The sequence below is a fragment of the Paralichthys olivaceus genome, chromosome 11, assembly GCF_024713975.1.
Source record: "Paralichthys olivaceus isolate ysfri-2021 chromosome 11, ASM2471397v2, whole genome shotgun sequence".
NCBI classification, from domain to species: domain Eukaryota; kingdom Metazoa; phylum Chordata; class Actinopteri; order Pleuronectiformes; family Paralichthyidae; genus Paralichthys; species Paralichthys olivaceus.
Genome location: NC_091103.1, coordinates 14,893,428 through 14,912,920, shown reverse-complemented (window position 1 = coordinate 14,912,920; position 19,493 = coordinate 14,893,428). Strand labels below are relative to the sequence as shown.

At 41.3% G+C, this 19,493-nt stretch overlaps 1 protein-coding gene across 1 annotated transcript in view; it reads left to right on the top strand.

Annotated features, from left to right (window-relative positions):
• cbl (Cbl proto-oncogene, E3 ubiquitin protein ligase) overlaps positions 1-19,064 on the top strand; it is a 35,244-nt gene extending 16,180 nt beyond the window's left edge. The window contains exons 3-16 of the mRNA XM_020088240.2: positions 3,077-3,223; positions 3,911-4,067; positions 7,357-7,478; positions 8,195-8,332; positions 9,061-9,148; positions 10,189-10,320; positions 10,506-10,724; positions 11,963-12,097; positions 12,402-12,815; positions 13,273-13,361; positions 13,555-13,749; positions 13,864-13,952; positions 14,852-15,088; positions 15,814-19,064. Coding sequence (XP_019943799.2) covers positions 3,077-3,223; positions 3,911-4,067; positions 7,357-7,478; positions 8,195-8,332; positions 9,061-9,148; positions 10,189-10,320; positions 10,506-10,724; positions 11,963-12,097; positions 12,402-12,815; positions 13,273-13,361; positions 13,555-13,749; positions 13,864-13,952; positions 14,852-15,088; positions 15,814-16,109 — 2,458 coding nt within the window. The 3' untranslated portion in view covers positions 16,110-19,064. The remainder of the gene's footprint in view (positions 1-3,076; positions 3,224-3,910; positions 4,068-7,356; positions 7,479-8,194; positions 8,333-9,060; positions 9,149-10,188; positions 10,321-10,505; positions 10,725-11,962; positions 12,098-12,401; positions 12,816-13,272; positions 13,362-13,554; positions 13,750-13,863; positions 13,953-14,851; positions 15,089-15,813) is intronic.
• Positions 19,065-19,493: the final 429 nt, after the last annotated feature.

Below are 19,493 nucleotides of genomic sequence, written 5' to 3'. Positions count from 1 at the left end.
ACACACACACACACACACACACACCAACCGATCATACCAGTGCACACAGACCTGGTATTGACGATAGAGAAGGATAAGGATGGACTGAGATAGAGAGATCCTTAAAGATATCAGCTTCCTCTGCCATGCGCAATTAGATTTGAGTCTGTATCTTAAGTTGAGTTTAAAAATATTTTTCAGCCTTTGGAAATACTGACTCTGTCATGGAGACAATCAAACACAACAGAGTCTCATTCACTGGGCAAATCTCATGCCAGAGACGGCTGTACCACCCTGTGAATCTGATGCCAGTGTTCACTTTCTCCACCATGAGTGAACAGAGCCTAGTAGAGATGAGTTTGTGTTAAAGCCTTAATGAATAATGACTACTACTACTACTTTGTGTCAATTGACTGACGAATGGAGGAGTGGCTTGTAGTGATGAAATTACTGAATTTTTAGCAAATCCTGCAGCTCTATAGAGCTTTTTGCCTCTTACAGCTTTTATAAAGTAGCAAAAAAATAAATTAATGTTGCAGTTATCAGTGACTAAAGCATGACCCTGAAATGAATGTTGCTCTGAGTATCTGGGTGTAATTTTCAGCTAACATGTCAAAATCAAGTCTGAATGTGTCAGTTTGAATGTCTAATTGTTTTATAATTAGTCAATGGAAAAATAATCAGCAACTACTTTGATAGAAAATAGTTTGTCACTTTTCACATTGTAGACTTAATATTTTTTGTTTTTGGACTGTTGACTGGTCAATACATTTTGATGGGCATTTCAGAATCTTTTGACCTTTTAGGACATACAATAACCAATAATTGAAGTCATTGTTTGTCCCGACCCTAACAGTTTTGTTTTTTTTCCTTATAATAGTAATAAATAGTAGCATGCAGATTTGTTTTTGGTCTGTTAATCAGTGTGTCTCCACTGATCATATGCACTAAATCCGGTCTTTGTACTTATTTCTGTACATTCATTCACTCAGATAAGGACAATTTGTTTTTAGTTTAAAAAAGCATTCGAACTCATCATAACCTCAGACTGCCCAACTTAGAAAGAATGCGTGACTGTTTTTGTTTTTTTCGAACTTTTGCTTCACATTCATTCTGCACACACATTTAGTTCAGTGTGTTTGGCTGAACTGGATGGCAGTGGTTACATGTAACTCCACTTCACAGAGCTCCAGTCATACTGGAAGTTTCCCATAGAAAATCTTTATACTGACCAGAAACCGATGGCCCTATGAATGAATGTAAAATCCATCCAAGCATCAGTCTCTTCAGATCACAGAATTTAAGTGAATATCGGCCCACAGAAAATGTGGCCCCAAGTGAGACTCTATCATTAGCATTTACTGGTGAATTAGTAATAAAAATGTAGGTTTGAAGAGAGGACTTTATAAGCTTAAAGTCTTATGGAGCTTCTTCGTGTTCAGAGACCAGGGGATTGGGTAAGAGTATTCATAACGCTGTAAACTAACCTAGATGTGAAAATCAAAGCTGGGAGTGAGGAGAGATTAATTCCACGCATAAACTTGCAAGAGAGGATAACTGTCTTCATGTGATTGCCTTGTAGATGGAAGTAGAGCAGGAGGGAGGCTGTTGTAACTTTGATAAAAGCACAGGGTAGGAAGAGGTTGACAGGAGAATGGATGAGGCTTAGCTCCAAGGCTCAGTCAGGTCGGTCGGGCCAGGAAGCAGGAGAAACGGGGGGACCTCCTGCTGAGATGATAGCTGCTGAAGAAAACACCGAGAAATGCAGTATCGATCAAGGCAGCTTATTCTCGAGATGGTGATGGAAAGTGTTCATGACTCTGGCGGCACGGGAAATGCTGAGAGTAGTCCATGGTCTTGTTTTCCACATTGCATCACTGATGAGGGCAGCCCTGACTTCAAAGAATACAATTGATGCATCTTGCTTCAAGTCGTTGCTGTAGATTTTAAGTGGGCCATGCAGTTGAAATGATTAGACATCAAGCAACAAATGTTCTCTGTTTGAGGATCATTTACTGCTGAGAGGGTGTAAATATAATTCTTTATCGCAGTTCACACATGTTTCTGAGGTTAACCAACACCCCAACAAGTGCTGGTCTATTTTGGCATGATCTCAACATACACTTATCTTCATTCATCCATCTTCAGCCACTGTCCTCCTCCCTCATTCACTCTTTCCACTCACTCCACTCATAGGGTGTGTAGTGTAGTACGGGGCAGCTGCAGCGTTGCCACGCTTTCATTGCTGTCTCTCTCATGCATGTCAATTCACCCTGCCACACAGCCAAGCACAATCTCACTCTGTGCTGCCCTCGTAAATCATGGCTCTCTCAGCATAACGCCTCCAATGCAGCGATGGGGTGCAGGGGACGGGGACTTTATGCAGCTTTTTTCTTGTCTCCTTTTCTCACACATTTTCCCACAATCATACTCCTCTCCTCATCTGCTTCTTTCTCAGAGCTTTATTTTTTTTTTTTTTTTACATTCTTACTTTTAAGCTATTTCCTGTCCTGTGCTTGTTGACTACCCCTTTTGAAACTGATAATAGGGCTGTGTAGGATGTGCTAGTCTCTACATTTCAGTGACTCTATGATTATGTGTGTCCTTTAACACTGTTATGTTGTCTCCATGGACCTGTAACTATTTCTGTATTAAGCATCCAAGGACAATCTCAGTGGGAAAAATCGCCAAGCACATACCTAGATTTGAGTCTTCATTTCCAGCCTTAAGCCTCCTTATTACCTGTATTAAAACCTGTAAACTATAGCATGTTATTCTTATGGAAGTGAACAGTCTCCATTCATATCTCATGTTTGTTAATAGTTGAGGCTAAGCATTTGCATTGCTTCCCCACATGTGTGTCGGCACTAAATTCATGATACACTGAGTTTGTACTTGGAGCACCCACTCAGCTCTTATTTTCACCACTGTTACCAAGCATGTTTTCATTGGCCAGCAAACTGCTGAGGGACCTTACTCCATTTACATTAGATAGAATTTAGAAAGCAATAACCAATGTTATCAATTACAAATGTTGCGAAAGTAATGAAAAAGATGTGAATCCTGACCCACTCCCCTCTTCTCTTAACTTCCACAGGCGGAACCTCACCAAGCTGTCGTTGATCTTCAGCCACATGCTGGCTGAGCTGAAGGCCATCTTCCCCAACGGTCTGTTTCAGGGTGATAACTTCCGCATCACCAAGGCAGATGCTGCAGAGTTCTGGAGGCGTGCTTTTGGCGATAAGTGAGTAATTGATTTACAAATAGAATGTTATATTTCTCCAGTGGCACCCTGGGGCCCTTTGGGGTCCTTCCCAAGAAAATGAGTTTATTTCACCACTTAATCGGAAGTTACTGCAGTAAGAGAATATATAATTAATACACACTAAGCAACATCTTTGCTTTTCTTTTACAGTAGTTAGCATCTTCTCTAGGGCAAATGTATGGTCATTGAATGAAGAAGTCAATGTAATGTAAATGTTGGAACTCATATACTATACAAGTTGGATTGAAACTGAATGCAGCACAAAAGTAAACCAGCCATGTGGAACTACAGGGGCAGTTAAATTGCTGGGTTTCTCAATACCACATAATAATACACGAATTCCCTCCATTTAGATAACTGTAGGGTTTACATATCTTATAGGAGCAATGCAGCAGCTGACCAAAAATAGGACCATCATTGGAAAACTTAGTTCTGTAATGCTCTGAGGGCATTTCAATTTAAAAGAGATCACATCAGGCCAGTTTTCATGACCTCGATTTGGATGTGCTCAAATAGCCTGTTAACAAATGGTATTTCCTCTTTTTAAATAATAAACAATAAAAAAATAATAAATCTCAGGTAGTTGTAGGATTTTTGGATGTTTGATTTCAGGCTTTGCAAGGGAATGTCGTCATCTATTTAGTGTTTTTGCTTTATGTGTTAAAGGACCATCGTGCCTTGGAAGGTCTTCCGTCAGTCTCTGCACGAGTTTCATCCCATCAGCTCTGGACTGGAGGCCATGGCGCTCAAGTCCACCATAGACCTCACCTGCAACGACTACATCTCTGTTTTTGAGTTTGACATCTTCACAAGGCTATTTCAGGTAGAGAACACACACGCCGCTGCAAACTGCACCTTTTCTCCTAGTTTTATCATTCGCTGGTGAGTTAATTAGAGAAGAAATGTGCAGAGGATTACTGTGACGTAGAGTGCAAGTCATTCATAGCAGTCTGTTCGCTCAAAATTTCATTTAAAGCTGCACATAATGAACTTAAACTAATCCGCCACATCTTTTTTCGGCTAACTCTATCAAGTCGTTAGCGGGACGTCTGCTGACATATTCACACTGTCAGAGGGAGCGGAAGTTGGAACTTTCTGTGACTCTGCTCACACAGTGCAGACAGAAATGTTTGAAAGGGATTTTGTCCTTTTTCATGGTCATCTGTTGTTGCCTCACAAGGTCCAGACTATGTCTCTCTATGTGTTCTACCATCTAAAGTCACACTGAGATCTCTCTCAAGGTCTTCTTTATATATTCTCTCCCGAGGATGTACTTTCTGACACTTGGATGAATAATAAACCGGTGGAATGAAAATCTTTGGACATGACTCTTTGCACGTTGCCAGTTTATCAGTTGTTGTACTTTGCCAAACCCTGACTCAGCTTGCAAGTGATAGACCACAGTAGAAGCATGTATGCTGTACATTGTAGTGATGTGAAAGGCAACCTTATACCTTGGAATCAATCAATCAAATTTTATTTGTATAGTCCATATTCACAAATCACAATGTGTCTCATAGGGCTTTAACAAGCTGTGACATCCTCTGCCGTTAACCCTCAACAAGAGTAAGGAAAAACTACCAAAAACCCTTTCAACTGTGGAAAAAATGTAGAAACCTCACAGAGAGCCACATGCGAGGGATCCCTCTCCCAGGACGGACAGAAGTGAAATAGAAGCCACATGTAATGGAGAGTGTCAGAGAAATAGAGTAATTACAGCATTGGTTAGAGTAAACAGTTTGTAGCATGATGGAAGGTAAATGAATTGAGGAATTATTGTCAGTAATGGTCGAGTATCTGAGGAGACATATTGTATGTCAAGCAGTTGTTGTAGTCATAGTCCACGATCAGCGGCCACCACGATCAGGATACACCATTATAATCCATCATCATGATCCACTGCCACCTGCCGCCTTAATCATGGTCCACCACTATGATCAGATGCCAGCATGGTGCAGGATCTGCCATTACCATCACAACCAGCCAGCACGATACAGGGTCCGCTGTTATGATCACGATCTCTGATTCGCGATCCACCATCATAATCCACGATGTGGCCGCAGTCGTGGCCCTGGATCTGTGAGAGATAAGCCGCAGGGACTCCGGGGAAGAAGTCAAGTCAGTAACATGTATTGATGTGACATTAAGTTATTTGATGTGCTAAGGAAGGAGAAGAGGAAAGGATCTCCATGTGGCATGTGCAGGATAACTAAGAGCAGATCTAAGACAAGCCTGGACCAGCTCTAACTATAAGCTTTATCAAGGAATGTTTTAAGCCTACTCTTAAACGTAGAGAGGGTGTCTGCCTCCCGAACTGAAGCGGGGAGATGATTCCACAGGAGAGGAGCTTGATAGCTGAAAGCTCTGGCTCCTACTCTACTTTTTTTGATACTTTAGGGACAAAAAGTCTGAATTCCAGGTTTTTATGTCCTTGAGACATGCTTGAAGTTTAGTTAATCGATTGCATTGCTCTGGTTTTAATTGATAAGAATAACTGGGTGCATAGCAGTGGAAATTTACATTATCAGGAGTGTGTCCTGATAATGTAAATTAGCTGTTCTAATATCTGTAATAGAATTTGATTATCAATAGTGTCAAATGCTGCACTAAGGTCTAACAGGAAAAGAACAGACACAAACCCTTGATCTGCAGCTATTAGGAGGTCATTAGTGACTTTTGTTAAGGCTGTCTCTGTGCTGTGGTGAGCTCTAAACCCTGACTGAAAGTCTTCATATACATTACTTTCCTGGAGAAACTCACAAAGCTGATTGTGTGAATCAAATATACAAGGCAGCAGGAAATAGCCCATTTGTTTTTCAATCATTATAGAATGAAGCAGCAGGAGAAAGGACAATGGATAAAAAGGTGTAGAGGAAGGGAAGGGCAGAGGGCGGTTTATCAGGCAGCATCTTCAGCTTATCTTTTGTATGTAGTGGAAGCATGTTGTATCAGCATTGTGATTCATCTTATCTGGTATGCATTAGTTTATGTTTTTTGCTCCCTCAGTGGCATTGTACCTGGCTGCTTATGTGCAGGGCACCAACAGGCTTAATGAAACCTAAACAGATTACAGACATTTCCTATGACACTCCCTCATACAGAAAAAGACCTTCTCTAAATACCCTTAAACTCAGAAGAGGAAGTGAGCCTGTGGCCATTTTAAGCTGTCTCTTTGATATGCAATAGACTGCCTTTTATTACATTAAGGGCCCTTCAAAGGTCTCATTTCATGCTGTATCTAAAGGCTGAAGGATGCGGTGGTGATTATTAACCAATATTTTTGAGCAGTGTTTGCTTGCTCTGCTCAGTAAACTGTACGCAGAGCTTTTCTGGAGTGAACTGATGTCCAAATGACAACAAGAGGCAACTAAAAATACATGTACTGGATATAACATTACTAAGCACACATTAATTTACCCACACAGCTAGTCTGTGATCACATTAAACTGAAGGTCATAGGATGCATCCAAACTGGAGTCCAGTAAAGGAGATGATTGTGTTGTCATTTCCTGTGTGCAGTAATAACAGAGGGACAGATCAATCCCTCTTTGTCATTCAGCCTAATAAAGACTGTGTGATTTTATATATTAATAACTCTTGTATAGTTGTAACCATGGTTCTGACCTGTGCAGCTCATTTTCACCGTTGTGTTAATTCTACTTCCTTTCACACACAAGACACATTGTTGAGAGCAACTGCAGAACCTCTGACTCACCGCTGCTTTCAGTCAACGTGCTTTTGAGTACTATGAATTATTTATTTTATTTTACCTTTAACTGTTATAATGGTTTGAATCGATTTAGGCCAAGAAGTCTTTAAAGAAAGTTGTCTTTCAACTGCTTTATATAGAATATGGTGATCAGTCTGCTAGTTTCCATATAACCTTCCTCATTCTGTGACCCTGGATGGTACCAAATAACTTCAAATGTGTTCTGTGTTGCAAATTCAGCTTTAAACAACCTTTTTATGATGCGTGACCCAGATTGGATGTCCATTGTAAATCACACTGATGTTTAAGCTGCTCCATTACTCTCCTCTTGCTGTTACTGCTGTGTCGAGTCACTCACTCATCAGATGAGTCACTCTCTTCTCTCTTTCTCATGTGTATGTAGCCTTGGTCGTCCCTGCTGCGAAACTGGAACAGCTTGGCAGTTACTCACCCAGGGTACATGGCCTTCCTCACCTACGATGAGGTCAAAGCACGGCTACAGAAGTTCATTCACAAGCCTGGCAGGTGAGACACATGTGTATACTGTATGTAACACATGGACATATGACCTATAGTGAATCTTCTTGGTGTGACTGTAGTAATTTTTTACTAAAGTAAATATCTGCTTTGGCTTTGCCCTCAAAGTCTATTCAAATTTCAGGAGCATGTGAGTGACACAATTGTTTTGCCAATTTTGGTAATGAGATGCATCAGACAAACCATGCTCATGTGTTTCTGTGGGCAACAGTATGGTTCACTGTAGTTCTCAGGTTGTATTTTGAGATCATAGATTTTAGTCTCATCTTTCACTCTGCACATGAACACATGCATATCATCAATGCTTAGTTTTGCATAAATACAATGACAGACATGGCTTAAGTTCAGTCTCGGTTTTACGGTTTAACAGTTTTTTCTGTGCGTGTGGCACACTGTAGTAATGGTACCTAGCCTCAATACTCTGATTGTACACTGAAAGCTGATGTCACTGTTTAGGCTATTTCCTGTAGCACTGAAGAGTTTTTTCATGGGATACATGTTCAGACCATTTTCAATCATCAAATTGCAGAGCGGCTATTTTCATGCATAGTTCACAATATATTTATCTTAACTTGGTTCATATAAAGTGATGTGCATACTTCATGTTTCTTCTTGTTCACAATTTACAGAGAATATGTGTAGTCCCTACTATTTGATCTCTATATTAAGTTGAACAAAGTGTAACCCTTTTTGTTCCTCCCCAGTTACATCTTCCGACTGAGTTGTACGCGGCTCGGCCAGTGGGCAATCGGCTACGTGACAGCAGATGGAAACATACTGCAAACCATTCCTCACAATAAACCCCTCTTCCAGGCCCTCATAGATGGCTTCAGGGAAGGATTGTAAGTGCACTGGCATTTTGTTTGGCACTGTTATATCTGTCATTTTCTTGGGGGTTTACATCTGGACCTCTGATTAGCCATTTCGTGGCTGGGTTTCGCTCTTCCATTTGATGTCGTTTAAATAAATTATATATAAGTCAAACTTCTTTTCATGTGTAGGGCTCTTTTTGTCATTTCTCTTTTTCATTCCTCTCCCCACAAAGCACGAATCGCTGCCCAATCCAGCCATATCATATTGCTTATTCCCACAATTCTGCTGTTATCATAACCAGTGTATAACTGTTGGTTTCTAATATACAGCTCATTCAGTGGTCTACGTGGCTGGCATGAAACTCATCTTCTCATGCCAGCGTTCATTCTTTAGTCTAATGAAAGCTATGGTTGGCCTGTCACAACCTGTAATCGAGCGCTAATTTAAACTGGGAAATCCTAAACAGTATATCGCTTGCATGCACAAAACATTTATCAGATGATAATTACAGCATGTGACCACTTATGAAATGATCACATACTGTAAATGCAGCAACTCAAGGTTCATTAAAACATGTTGCATTAATAGATTGAACAGATGTTTTCATTACCTCTGCCTGATTTACATGCAGTACAATCATACTAACTAATAATGATGATGATAACTTTTAAAGGAAAATGCCTGTGGAACTACCCAAGGATACTTAATGGGAACTTCTCTGTGTAGCCTCTAAATTTATGTTCCTCTGCTCCTGCAGCTATTTATTCCCTGACGGCCGGACGCAAAACCCTGACCTGACAGGACTGTGTGAGCCTTCGCCTCAAGACCACATCAAAGTCACACAGGTCTGAGCAGTGTGCTTCTCAGGCTTCATCCTCAGTCTCTTATATCTCACACAAACCTGTTGGTCTTTGGCATTTTCTTATAAAGGTCAAATGTTTTTTTCTTTTTTTGGGTGGACACAGGAAAGATATCAGTTGAAAAAAATGATGTGACAGTGCTGAGCACAGCCGAAAGGAGAAGTAGAAGACTTGATAACTCAAAAAGTCACTCAGAGAGCGCATACCGCCCAACAGTCCCCTTATGAAATCTCATTTAAATTTACTAGATGCAGATCATTATATGGATTTTCATACTCATAATTATCATAACATGCCTGATATTTTTTCCACCGAGGTCCATGAATTATTCTCTGAGAAATCAACATAAATGCTGAATAACACCCTATCTCCCAATGTTGTCCCTGATCTGACCCCTGATCTGGATCCACACAATTTAATGGGTTCTTCCCTGACCACTAACACTTTCTTCCAAGTTTTGTATTGTTTTTGTGTAATGATGCTAACAGACAAATGTCAGTGAAAACACAATCTCCTGTGAGAAGGTCAAAAGCATGGTTAAAAACTGGAATAAAAAAATTATTGCTTGTTTTGAAAGAAGAACGCTTGTGAAATAAATCAGCAAATAAGAGAAGATGGCAAAGCATGAACATTTGCAGTATGAGGAACGTTGCTCAACCTTCTATAATATTTTTTACGGGATGTTTTGGCTTTAATGTTGAGTCATCTCTTTTTAAGAGTGTGACAGTTAACCTCAAGTTAAATGTCAGGATGTGACTTTGAGTGTAAAATAAGGAGGAAAAAAGATGCATTGCAGTCTCTAACCTGTTTATACATGTATGTCCACTCAGTTTTGTGAGGAATTTAATGAACAGATCCATTTTGCTTGAGCATAGGACTGAAACTAAAAACACACCCCCACACTCTGCTTCAGATCCTCCTAGGCTCTTTGGAAATGATCTCAGTTGGTGTTAGTATCGTATCATTTTACTCTGCGTTTAGGAATCGTGGGCTCATATCCGTCTAATTTTTTCTTTACCCCCCAGGAGCAATATGAGCTGTACTGTGAGATGGGCTCCACTTTCCAGCTGTGTAAGATCTGTGCAGAGAATGACAAGGATGTGAAGATTGAGCCCTGTGGCCATCTCATGTGCACCTCCTGTCTCACTGCCTGGCAGGTAAGAGAGTGGGCGGATTGAAGGGGTTTGTGTGGGTTGCTTGCTCCGAGTTAAGTGTCATAGCTCAAACCTGTTGAGAGAAAAACTTGCAGTTGAAGTGCTCTTGTGTACAGACATAACGTGCAAATAGAAGAACAGAACTCCCTTTCATCTCCTGTGTGCTGCTGCATCTTCTTGTGTTACAGGAATCAGAGGGTCAGGGGACGGGGTGTCCCTTCTGTCGTTGTGAGATAAAGGGTACAGAGCCCATTGTCGTGGATCCTTTTGACCCCAAGGACAACAGCGGGGGCTCCTGCAGGGGCATGTACGGGGCCGAAGGTGCCCCATCACCTTGCTTTGAAGACGACGATGACGACAGACTTGAAGACCCCCATCTAATGATGAGCAAACTTGCGTGCACAAAGGTAAGACCGTGCAAAGACCATGACATAATTGAGACAAATTTGATTTGCTCAAAGTTTCCATTCATGACACTGGGAGAGCTGGTGTTTTCCACTGATATAACACTGAGGCGCTTGGTTGAGTTGATGCCCTGGGTGCTGTTCATGGGTTCCTGCTGTCCTCCTCTCCTCTCCTATCTGTTTTTCTGAGAGACCCATCTCAGTGCAGATGAAACACTCCCCCCTCTGCCCTTTTCACTTTTTGTGCACTTCAAGCTCTCGGCTCATATCTGAAGTCTTTCATCTCCATCTTTCATGGTGCCAAGGTAGCAGCTTTTTTTGTGCCTCTCGGTGTTTGATACGTGGGGCATTCTCCTATCCTGCATCTTTTATGTGCCTCTGGAGGAGCTCTGTGTGCATTAGTCTGCTTATAGAGTAGATGGATGCCTGAGATCAGACACACTTTGATGTGGTCCCTGGAATTTCTTGGGCTTTGTTTGCTGACCCAGTCTCTGTCTCATCCTTGACTACTACTATTTCATTAAATGTACTCGTTCTATGTAAAGTACTTGGCTGTATTTCAAGTATTATCTTTAGATTTCTGTTTGTTGGAAGTGTTCCACTTTATTAATTACTCCTGTAAAATCTGTGTAATTCATTGAGATGCGTTTCTAATAACACTCCCACAAACATGACGGGTAAAACACATTTCAATACAAAGTAGTCCAGTACCACACCACCCATTACCATGGCCTCAGTAATAAGCATAAATTAATAATAATATTAATATAAGAAGATCAATTAACTTAATTTTTTTCACATAAAAGTACTGAAAAACAGTTGCAATAAAACAAGAACAGATTTAATGGAATATAAACAGCAGGTTAAGATGAGAAAAACAGAACCGTCATCAGGTAAAAAGAATACAAAGAATATTACAATGCATTACAATGAATGTGAACCATTGTTGTTGTGCGACATTATGTGATGTAAGCATCCTGCTCTAGGTAGAGATAACCTCAGACCATTCAAAGAGAAATAAGATGATCACTGTAGTGTTGTGTGTTCCTTTTGATCCATACACAACACAGATAGTTTAGATTAAAACTCAGTGTGGTTGTGTAACATTAGCTGCATTTATCATCAGCAGCTGCATTCATCATGTAGTTCAAGTCTGGAGCAAAAGCTGATTATGTTGAATTGTTTCCCATGTAGCAGAATTTGATCGTTGGTCGTTCTCTGCTGTTGTAAATGTGATCCAGGTGGAGCGGCCCCCGTCACCCATGTCCATGGCTCCTCAGTCCTCTCTGCCCCCTGTGCCACCCAGACTAGACCTGATCCCACCACACAGACCGCCCAACGCCCCTGGTGCCTCCAGCCCTGGAGTCACCACTAAGGTAAATACACAACCAAGGTAGCACCTTGTTCAGGCAAGAGAGGACATTCAAATAATAGTCTGTTGAAAATGTTTGTGTTTCACAATCACGCAGCATCACCAATAATGAGGCAAATTCTGCTCATATGTAGATAAATGTAAACTGTTGATAGGAATCTGGTATTATCTGCTGATGATATATTCATCTAAATAATGTTTATTGTTGATTATAGCCACAAATGGTTTTGCTACTAAATGGATTATCTCTGTATCGATACGGTATGTTGTCTTAATGGGCTCCCCGCATCTCTGTTTCTTCTTCTCAGGCAGCATCTCACCACAAAGACAAGCCTCTCCCTCTTCCCCCAGCGCTACGGGACCTTCCCCCTCCTCCTCCTCCAGACAGGCCCCACGCATCTGGGACGGGCCCTGATGGACGACTGCAGAGGCGTCCCTTACCCTGCACTCCTGGGGAGCCCCCTCGAGATAAGCTCCCTCCTACACCTCCAAACCGGCTGCTGGCCGACTGGAACTCCAGGCCTGTTCCCAAGGCCCCCGCCTCTTCTTCCTCGTCCTCATCGTCCTCATCCTCCCAAGTGTCCAGTCTGGGAGGGGACATCCGGGCAGGTGTCAGGGAACTCTCCAACCGACACTCCCTCCCATTGGCGCTGCCCTCCGCTCTGGACACCCGCTCAGATTCTCAGAAGAACAACAGCTCCCTCAGTCTGGATCACCAGCTGGTCAGGAACCACAAACCACTGCATGCTAAACCATTAATCCCTTGATTGAATGTGTAGCTCTGTTTACTATTACCAGCTCAGAGATGGTAGGAACTGTGCAAGTAAAACAACTGAAATAATCCAGTATACACTTATTGTTTCTGTAGCCGGTCATTCCTGACGAACACTACACAGCCACTGTTTGATCACAACAGCAGAGCCATGACATTAAAGTGTATTTGTTTCGTCTGGTACTGTCGTCTTCTTGACATTACATTTTCCATCAGCTGTCATTAATGATTGACATTAATTGCGATATGCTAATTCACTCTCTTTCCAAATCTCAGCAAGAAACCAAATGAGCGTGTTTTCCAAAATGCAGAAATATTCCATTAATATGATTGGGTTTTTTTTGTTTTTAAATTTTGGTTGTGAAAATATTCTTCTTATTAAAGTCAAATTCTTGCTTTGTTTCCAGATTTTTGCTGCAGTAGGTGCTCAAGATTATGACAACCCCAAAGTTAAGCCCTCATCCTCAGCCAACGCCATCTATTCACTGGCAAACAGGTACGCTGGCCCCATAATGGTTTTTTTTTATTTGAGTTAACTTGATGATCACACTGTATATTAATGAATTCTACAAAGCATGTCGACACATTTTACTTAATTTAGGAAGTTTGTTCCTCTCAGAAAATTCTTCCTTCATTGTTTTTCTAATCCAGTTCTACCGTAAAAAAAATCATGTGTTGTTTATTTGCAGACCATCTCAAGTCCTGAGGGCAGTGGCAGGAGAGGAGGCCCGTGACAGTGAGGAGGAGTCGGAGTACATGATCCCGTCCTCTCGCCCTGTCCTGCCCCCCATCACCTCACCACCTGTAGGGGAGACCCCACCAGTACCGAGGCCCCCACAACCTCAGCCTCCCCCAGCACTCGGGGCTTCCACACACAACTCAAGGTATTCACACTTCATGAATCCACCTCCAGGAGCACATCATGGAAAATGCCTGACGCCTGTTAGTAATGGCAGGGTTGTACAACACTGTTATTTAATTATTGTTTTCTGTTGAAGGTTGGCGATGGCTGAACTGGAGGATGGACCTCAAATGTATGAAGCCATGTACAACATCCAGTCCAGGTCACAACAAGCCAGAGATTCAGGTATTTGAATTTACTAACCTCATTTACCTCCACCAAGATTTTCTTTTCATTTGATTGTTTGTTTGATTGTTTTTTTTTATGCCTCTGTGCCGACAACAGCGAGTGGCTGGAGGCATTGTGTTTTTCGGGTTGTCCCATTCCAGTGAACGCAATATCTCAAGATTGCCTTGAGCGAATTTCTTCAATTTGGTACAAATATTCTCTTGGACACAAGGATGAACTGATTAGATTTGGTGGTCAAAGGTCAATTTATTTCAATGAGATTTTCATTGAAAATATCCCATTAAAAATCTAGATCATTATTTTTCACTTTAGCATGATGACTTTATTTGGGTTTTTTTACATTTTCATCGATTTCTCTGAGAATAATTCATTGACCTTGAAATTGAGTGCAATGTGGTGCAGATCTAAATAAAAATCCAGACCTAGTAGAATTAAAGGTGGTTTTAGAAGGGAACGTTTGAGCCTTAGCAGAGGTATGTGCTCTACTGAACTGGACAAGAGTCTTTGAGGTCAGTATTTATTATTGTGCATAAAGAAATGTAAACTGTTAAAAAAATAATGTACGTGCAAAGATGTTTTTTGACAGACTGTTCTGTCTGAAAAATGTCTTTGTGTTATGTACTGTAAAACAAATCATTTATGGAATCATGAACCTGAACATAAGAATATTAGAATAAGGGGAGGATCTTGTTTTAGAGTCAATCTGTGTTTGCCTTAACATGAATGATAAATAAATAGTCTGTTTACGGTTGTGAGTCATCTGAAACTGTTTTAGAGAATATAATGATAAGAGTTTGTATTAATGAAACCAGGTATATACCAGGTATATATTAATTAATTTAGTTCTCTTTTTGTCAAATACTGTAGTGCTTATGAATTATTTAACTTCCCACCAGATTACTCGGAGTTGCCCCCTGTGGCATTGACCAACGGTCCCGCAGACCACACAGCCGTGGACAGGGAAGAGGAGGAAAACGGCTACGACTTCCCAAAACCACGGCTCCCCATGCCCCCTGCCCGACGGACCCTTTCTGAACTGGCAGGGTCCTCTTCTTCCTCATCATCCTCCTCATCATCCTCCATGGCAGCTTTCAGCCGCCTTTCTTTAGATTCAGACGCTGGAGCTGCAGCACGTAAGTATAATTGGCTCTGAAAATTGTCTTCCAAAAACTTGCATTAATGGTGACCCAGCATTTCCTGTACGATTTCTCTTTGCAGCGGGGAGTTGCTCAAAATAAAAAAATAAATGATCAAATCAATAGTGATGTAATCCTTTTGACTGAGCAGGACTTCAGTGCGGACTTCAGTGCAACATGGAAGTGTTGCTTTAAAGGATTTCTGTTGAGTCAGTATCCCTGAGCTTACTGGAGTGATGACAAGACATTTCCCTTTCAATGCTGCTGATATGAAGCCTTTTAGTGGTGCAAGCCAATGTCCATAACAGTTGTCTGTTTCTTCATGCATCAATCTTCTGGAGAGTAATCTCAGCCGGCTGACATTTACCTCCAGTGATGATTGCCAGGTGCCTGAGTTCCACTTGAGACCTCAATCTCTGTGTTTGAAGAGCAATTAACAAGCTCTCACATCATAATTGGACCCTTTGAGTGATTTATTAAAAGTCAGTGCAGTGGAAAGGTCAACCAGTTCACCATATATACAGTATAATTAGCAGGTATCTTACCCCAGACATACTCAGCATGTTGTCTGATACAGGCTCCAAATTACAGTAATCACATACTTTCTCAAGTCATTCACATCGACCTTTTAACTATTTTAAAGTAGTTGTTCTTGTTTTGGATGCAACTACAACTCAAAGCTAGAGTGTGTCAAACCATTTGTCTTCTTCTCGTTTCTACAGCCTTCTCAGAGTCGGTGGAAGCACCAGAGAGACCCCCGAAGCCTCTGCCCAGACGAATCAACTCAGAGCGTCGACCCAGCCCCGTCCCACCCATCTGCGCACCGCCCAGTGGTGGAGCAACAGGTGGAGAAGCCAACCCTCAAATCAGTAGTGAGATAGAGCACCTCATGAGTCAGGGATACTCTTACCAGGACATCCAGAAAGCACTGATGATTGCACAGAACAATATCGAAATGGCCAAGAATATCCTACGTGAGTTTGTCTCCATTCCCTCCACTGCTCATATTCAGACATAGCACACTCCCTGTGCCTGTCTCTCGTGTTTGCTCTCTCGCCCTAGCTTGGCCTGGTTGGGTTTAGGTTGGCACAGCCCAAAGCCCATCGCCTGCAGCACTACCTCTGGTGCTGGCTGATGCCCCTTGTGGATTTTAACTGGCTGTCAATTCAGCGAGCTCACGGCATCTCTGGGACTCAGCGTCCTGCACTCCATGCGCTTTCAACAGTGTCTGGCCTTCTTAAAAACTGTTACAGCAGGCCTCCTCTTTTTCAAGAACATCTCCGTGGAACCGGCCGAGCACATGTGGAACAATGACAGGACGCCACATGACACCACAAGACTTTTCGCAAGAAATCTTGGGAAGACGGATTTTTCTCTTTCATGTCGAAGCATTTTGTTGAAAATTTAACCAACACCTCACAAATTAAACTAAAAATGTATATCTATATAAAAATTTAATATATGAGTAAATATATATTAAATGTGTATAATATATACAGTACGTGCATATACAGTATGCGAAAATGATTTCAGCTTTGAGGGTCGCTGTTGGTACAAGTGATATGGGTGGACAGGGACCAGATTAAAGGGGGGTGTGGCCCTCTGTCGGACTAAGGGATGTGAGAGTGTGGAGAAGTGAGGAAGAGTCGGGGAGTCTTCCTCACTGGGACGTGTTGGTCAGCAGCAGCTTAGAAGACATGCAGCAGAGCTTTTTCCATGATGAATTCAGTCTGTTATGGCCTTTGATTAACAACAATGTTGCTTTGGTACTTTTTCTGTTTTTTAGAAAGACATCCTTGTTTTTGTCGTGTTGTGTTTTTCCAAGTAGCATGACGATGGTTTCAGGTCAGGGCTGTTGTCTGGCAGCGTGTGTGTCTATGTGTGAGTGTGCGTCTGTGTATGTGAGCATGCATGACGACTGTGTGCCTGCCAGACCTGCTCCTGTGACCTGCTCTTAAACGAACCCTGTTCCTGTACATCATGAATGTGGAATTAGAGTCTGTGTATTCAGACTCACGCTCTGTAAATGTACTACTGCTCTAACTCATGTCAGGGCCTAGTGTAGCTTAGAGCCTGACAATGAGATTATTAGAGGACGTACTAATGTTGACAACCCTGCAGTATCAGACAGGCTAGTGCTGCGTGATCCGTGGCGGCTGAAATTTGTTTTCGTTTTGTCTTTGTCTAACTTCACTGGCTGGCTGGTTCAGGTTTCTGTCTCCAGCTCAGGCCAGTGATTTTGAAACAAAAAAAACTGTTATTGATTTACTTTGGTAATATATTATTGTAATATGATCATCAATATTGTTATTATAATTAATTCAGAAGTGCTTCACTGCTGCTACTATTGTTAGTGCTAAACAATTAAGCCTTAAATGTACATTTGTGAATATTGTGTTTAACCGTGTTTCTTTAAAGTGACAGTATCACCTGTGTTCCTCCAGTCCGTAATGTAGCATACTTGAAAGTACAAACGGCTTGTGAGCTTGCAGCCCTCTCAAGCTGTCGACTCCCTTTTCTTCTTTTTTTTCCTGAGGTAGACTCTGTTATAGCAACAGTAATAAAGCAAACAAAATGCGTTGGGTATGGAAAGCAGCCATTTTCTAATAGATTCAGGCTTCTCCTCCACATTAGTTTCCTTTCGCACCTCTGATCTGAAAGAGTGAGGCCATTTAAAAAATTTTTTTTTTTAAAAAGTAGGCTCATGGGTTTGCTGGCCCACCCCCAAGTCTACACTGAAATCAGTATTTGGGCCGACTGTAAGAATGAACTCAGGAATAAAGTTTATCTGAACATGTGGCGTTCACCCTGGCTGTCAAAAAAAAAAAAAAAAAGAAGATCCATTGGCTGAGACAGAAGCTCACCTGTCAGGTGACATGTTGCCAAAAGCATCCGCTCAGTGAAGTCACACAAGTAGCCTATTACTTTTATTTTCTCACATTATAACTTGCACATTTTTTGTTATTACGCATATTGTTTCTGATATTGACAGAACTAGAGACAGCAGCTTTATTTCCAGGTACTATGAATGAATAAGGAAATGACACAGAGCTTTTAGGTACATACAGACCTCTCCCAGCATATGAAGAATGTTGTTTTATTTTTTTACAGGAGGGTATAGAAGACACATCAATAGCTAATCAGCCCTAGTTTACCCTGGGTTTTACTGTGTGTTGACTGGAAGCTATCTCCACGCTGTCTGACCATCCTCTAGTTCTTCTTATTTCTGTTCCTAGTTGCCTTGAGAAACGTCTTGAATGATGGGTAATGAACGGGGAGGTCCCCGAACCTCAATACTGTACCAATGTTTTGTTGATGTTTTTGAGGACAACGTTGTCCTGTATTATTTACCGTTTTGTTTTTTCGCACAGCATACCAATTTGTGCTTTGATACTGTCACTCTAAAGAAAAGAAAAAAAAGCAAATTGTATAAAGTCAGTGATATGAATAGAAAAAAGTTGCTGTTTTATTTCATTTTGCATTCCTGTACATGTATTTTGTTCCAAAGGATTTGTTTACTTCTGTGAATAATTCTGTGAGCAGTGCCATACGTTCAGAGATCTTCACCATGTGTAGAGTCAGGCCTTTTTCTTTAGGAGAGTTTGTAGGTATTGGTTTGTACCCGTTGATCTCTGAAGATTGTGCAGTATTGCTTGTATTAATGTGTCCTCTCTGAATCGTCAGTCGCATCAGGCTTCATCTGAGAAAGCTGACATGCTGATCTGTGAATAGCTTTGTTTCCCTCTCACCTTAAAGATGAATCGTGTCCCAGATCAGTTCTTGGCCTCAGTGATGCTCGACCCCCCCCGGTCCCTCTGCTGGGGTACTTCAGCTTTCTGCCAGGAGAGGGAGATGTTGTTCCGTGTTGCTTCTCATCAGTAAAAGGCATTCATTAACTTTTTGATGGTTTTTAAAGCTCATATCACTTTGGAAGTATGCACAGTGCTGTTAATAAAACAATAAGCAAAAGCCATCACACGTCTCTCCTCTGTAAGATGTTTAGCTTGTACATTTTTGTAATTATTATTATTACTCTGACAATTGTCCAAATGCAGGAAAATGGTTTAAAACCATTTATTAACCTTTTCGCAGTAAAACTGAAAAGATTTACTATTCATGATGATTCAGTATTTCACTTGACTTATGGGCTCAATGGGTTAATAACATAAAATTAAAAGCATTAAAGTATTTTAAGGCAAATACTGTCATGTTAAGTTTGGATTGCAATACCATTATTGCACAGATCCAATACACAGCTCATATTATGAGGATGGAAAGTTATGATGGCTGACTCGGAGGGCTCAATGCAACAGAACCAACATTGTTAGTTTTTCCGACATTGAAAAGAGTCGAGTGAAGTCGAGGAGGAGGAGAAATCAGAAACTGTTCAGGACTCAAAAGG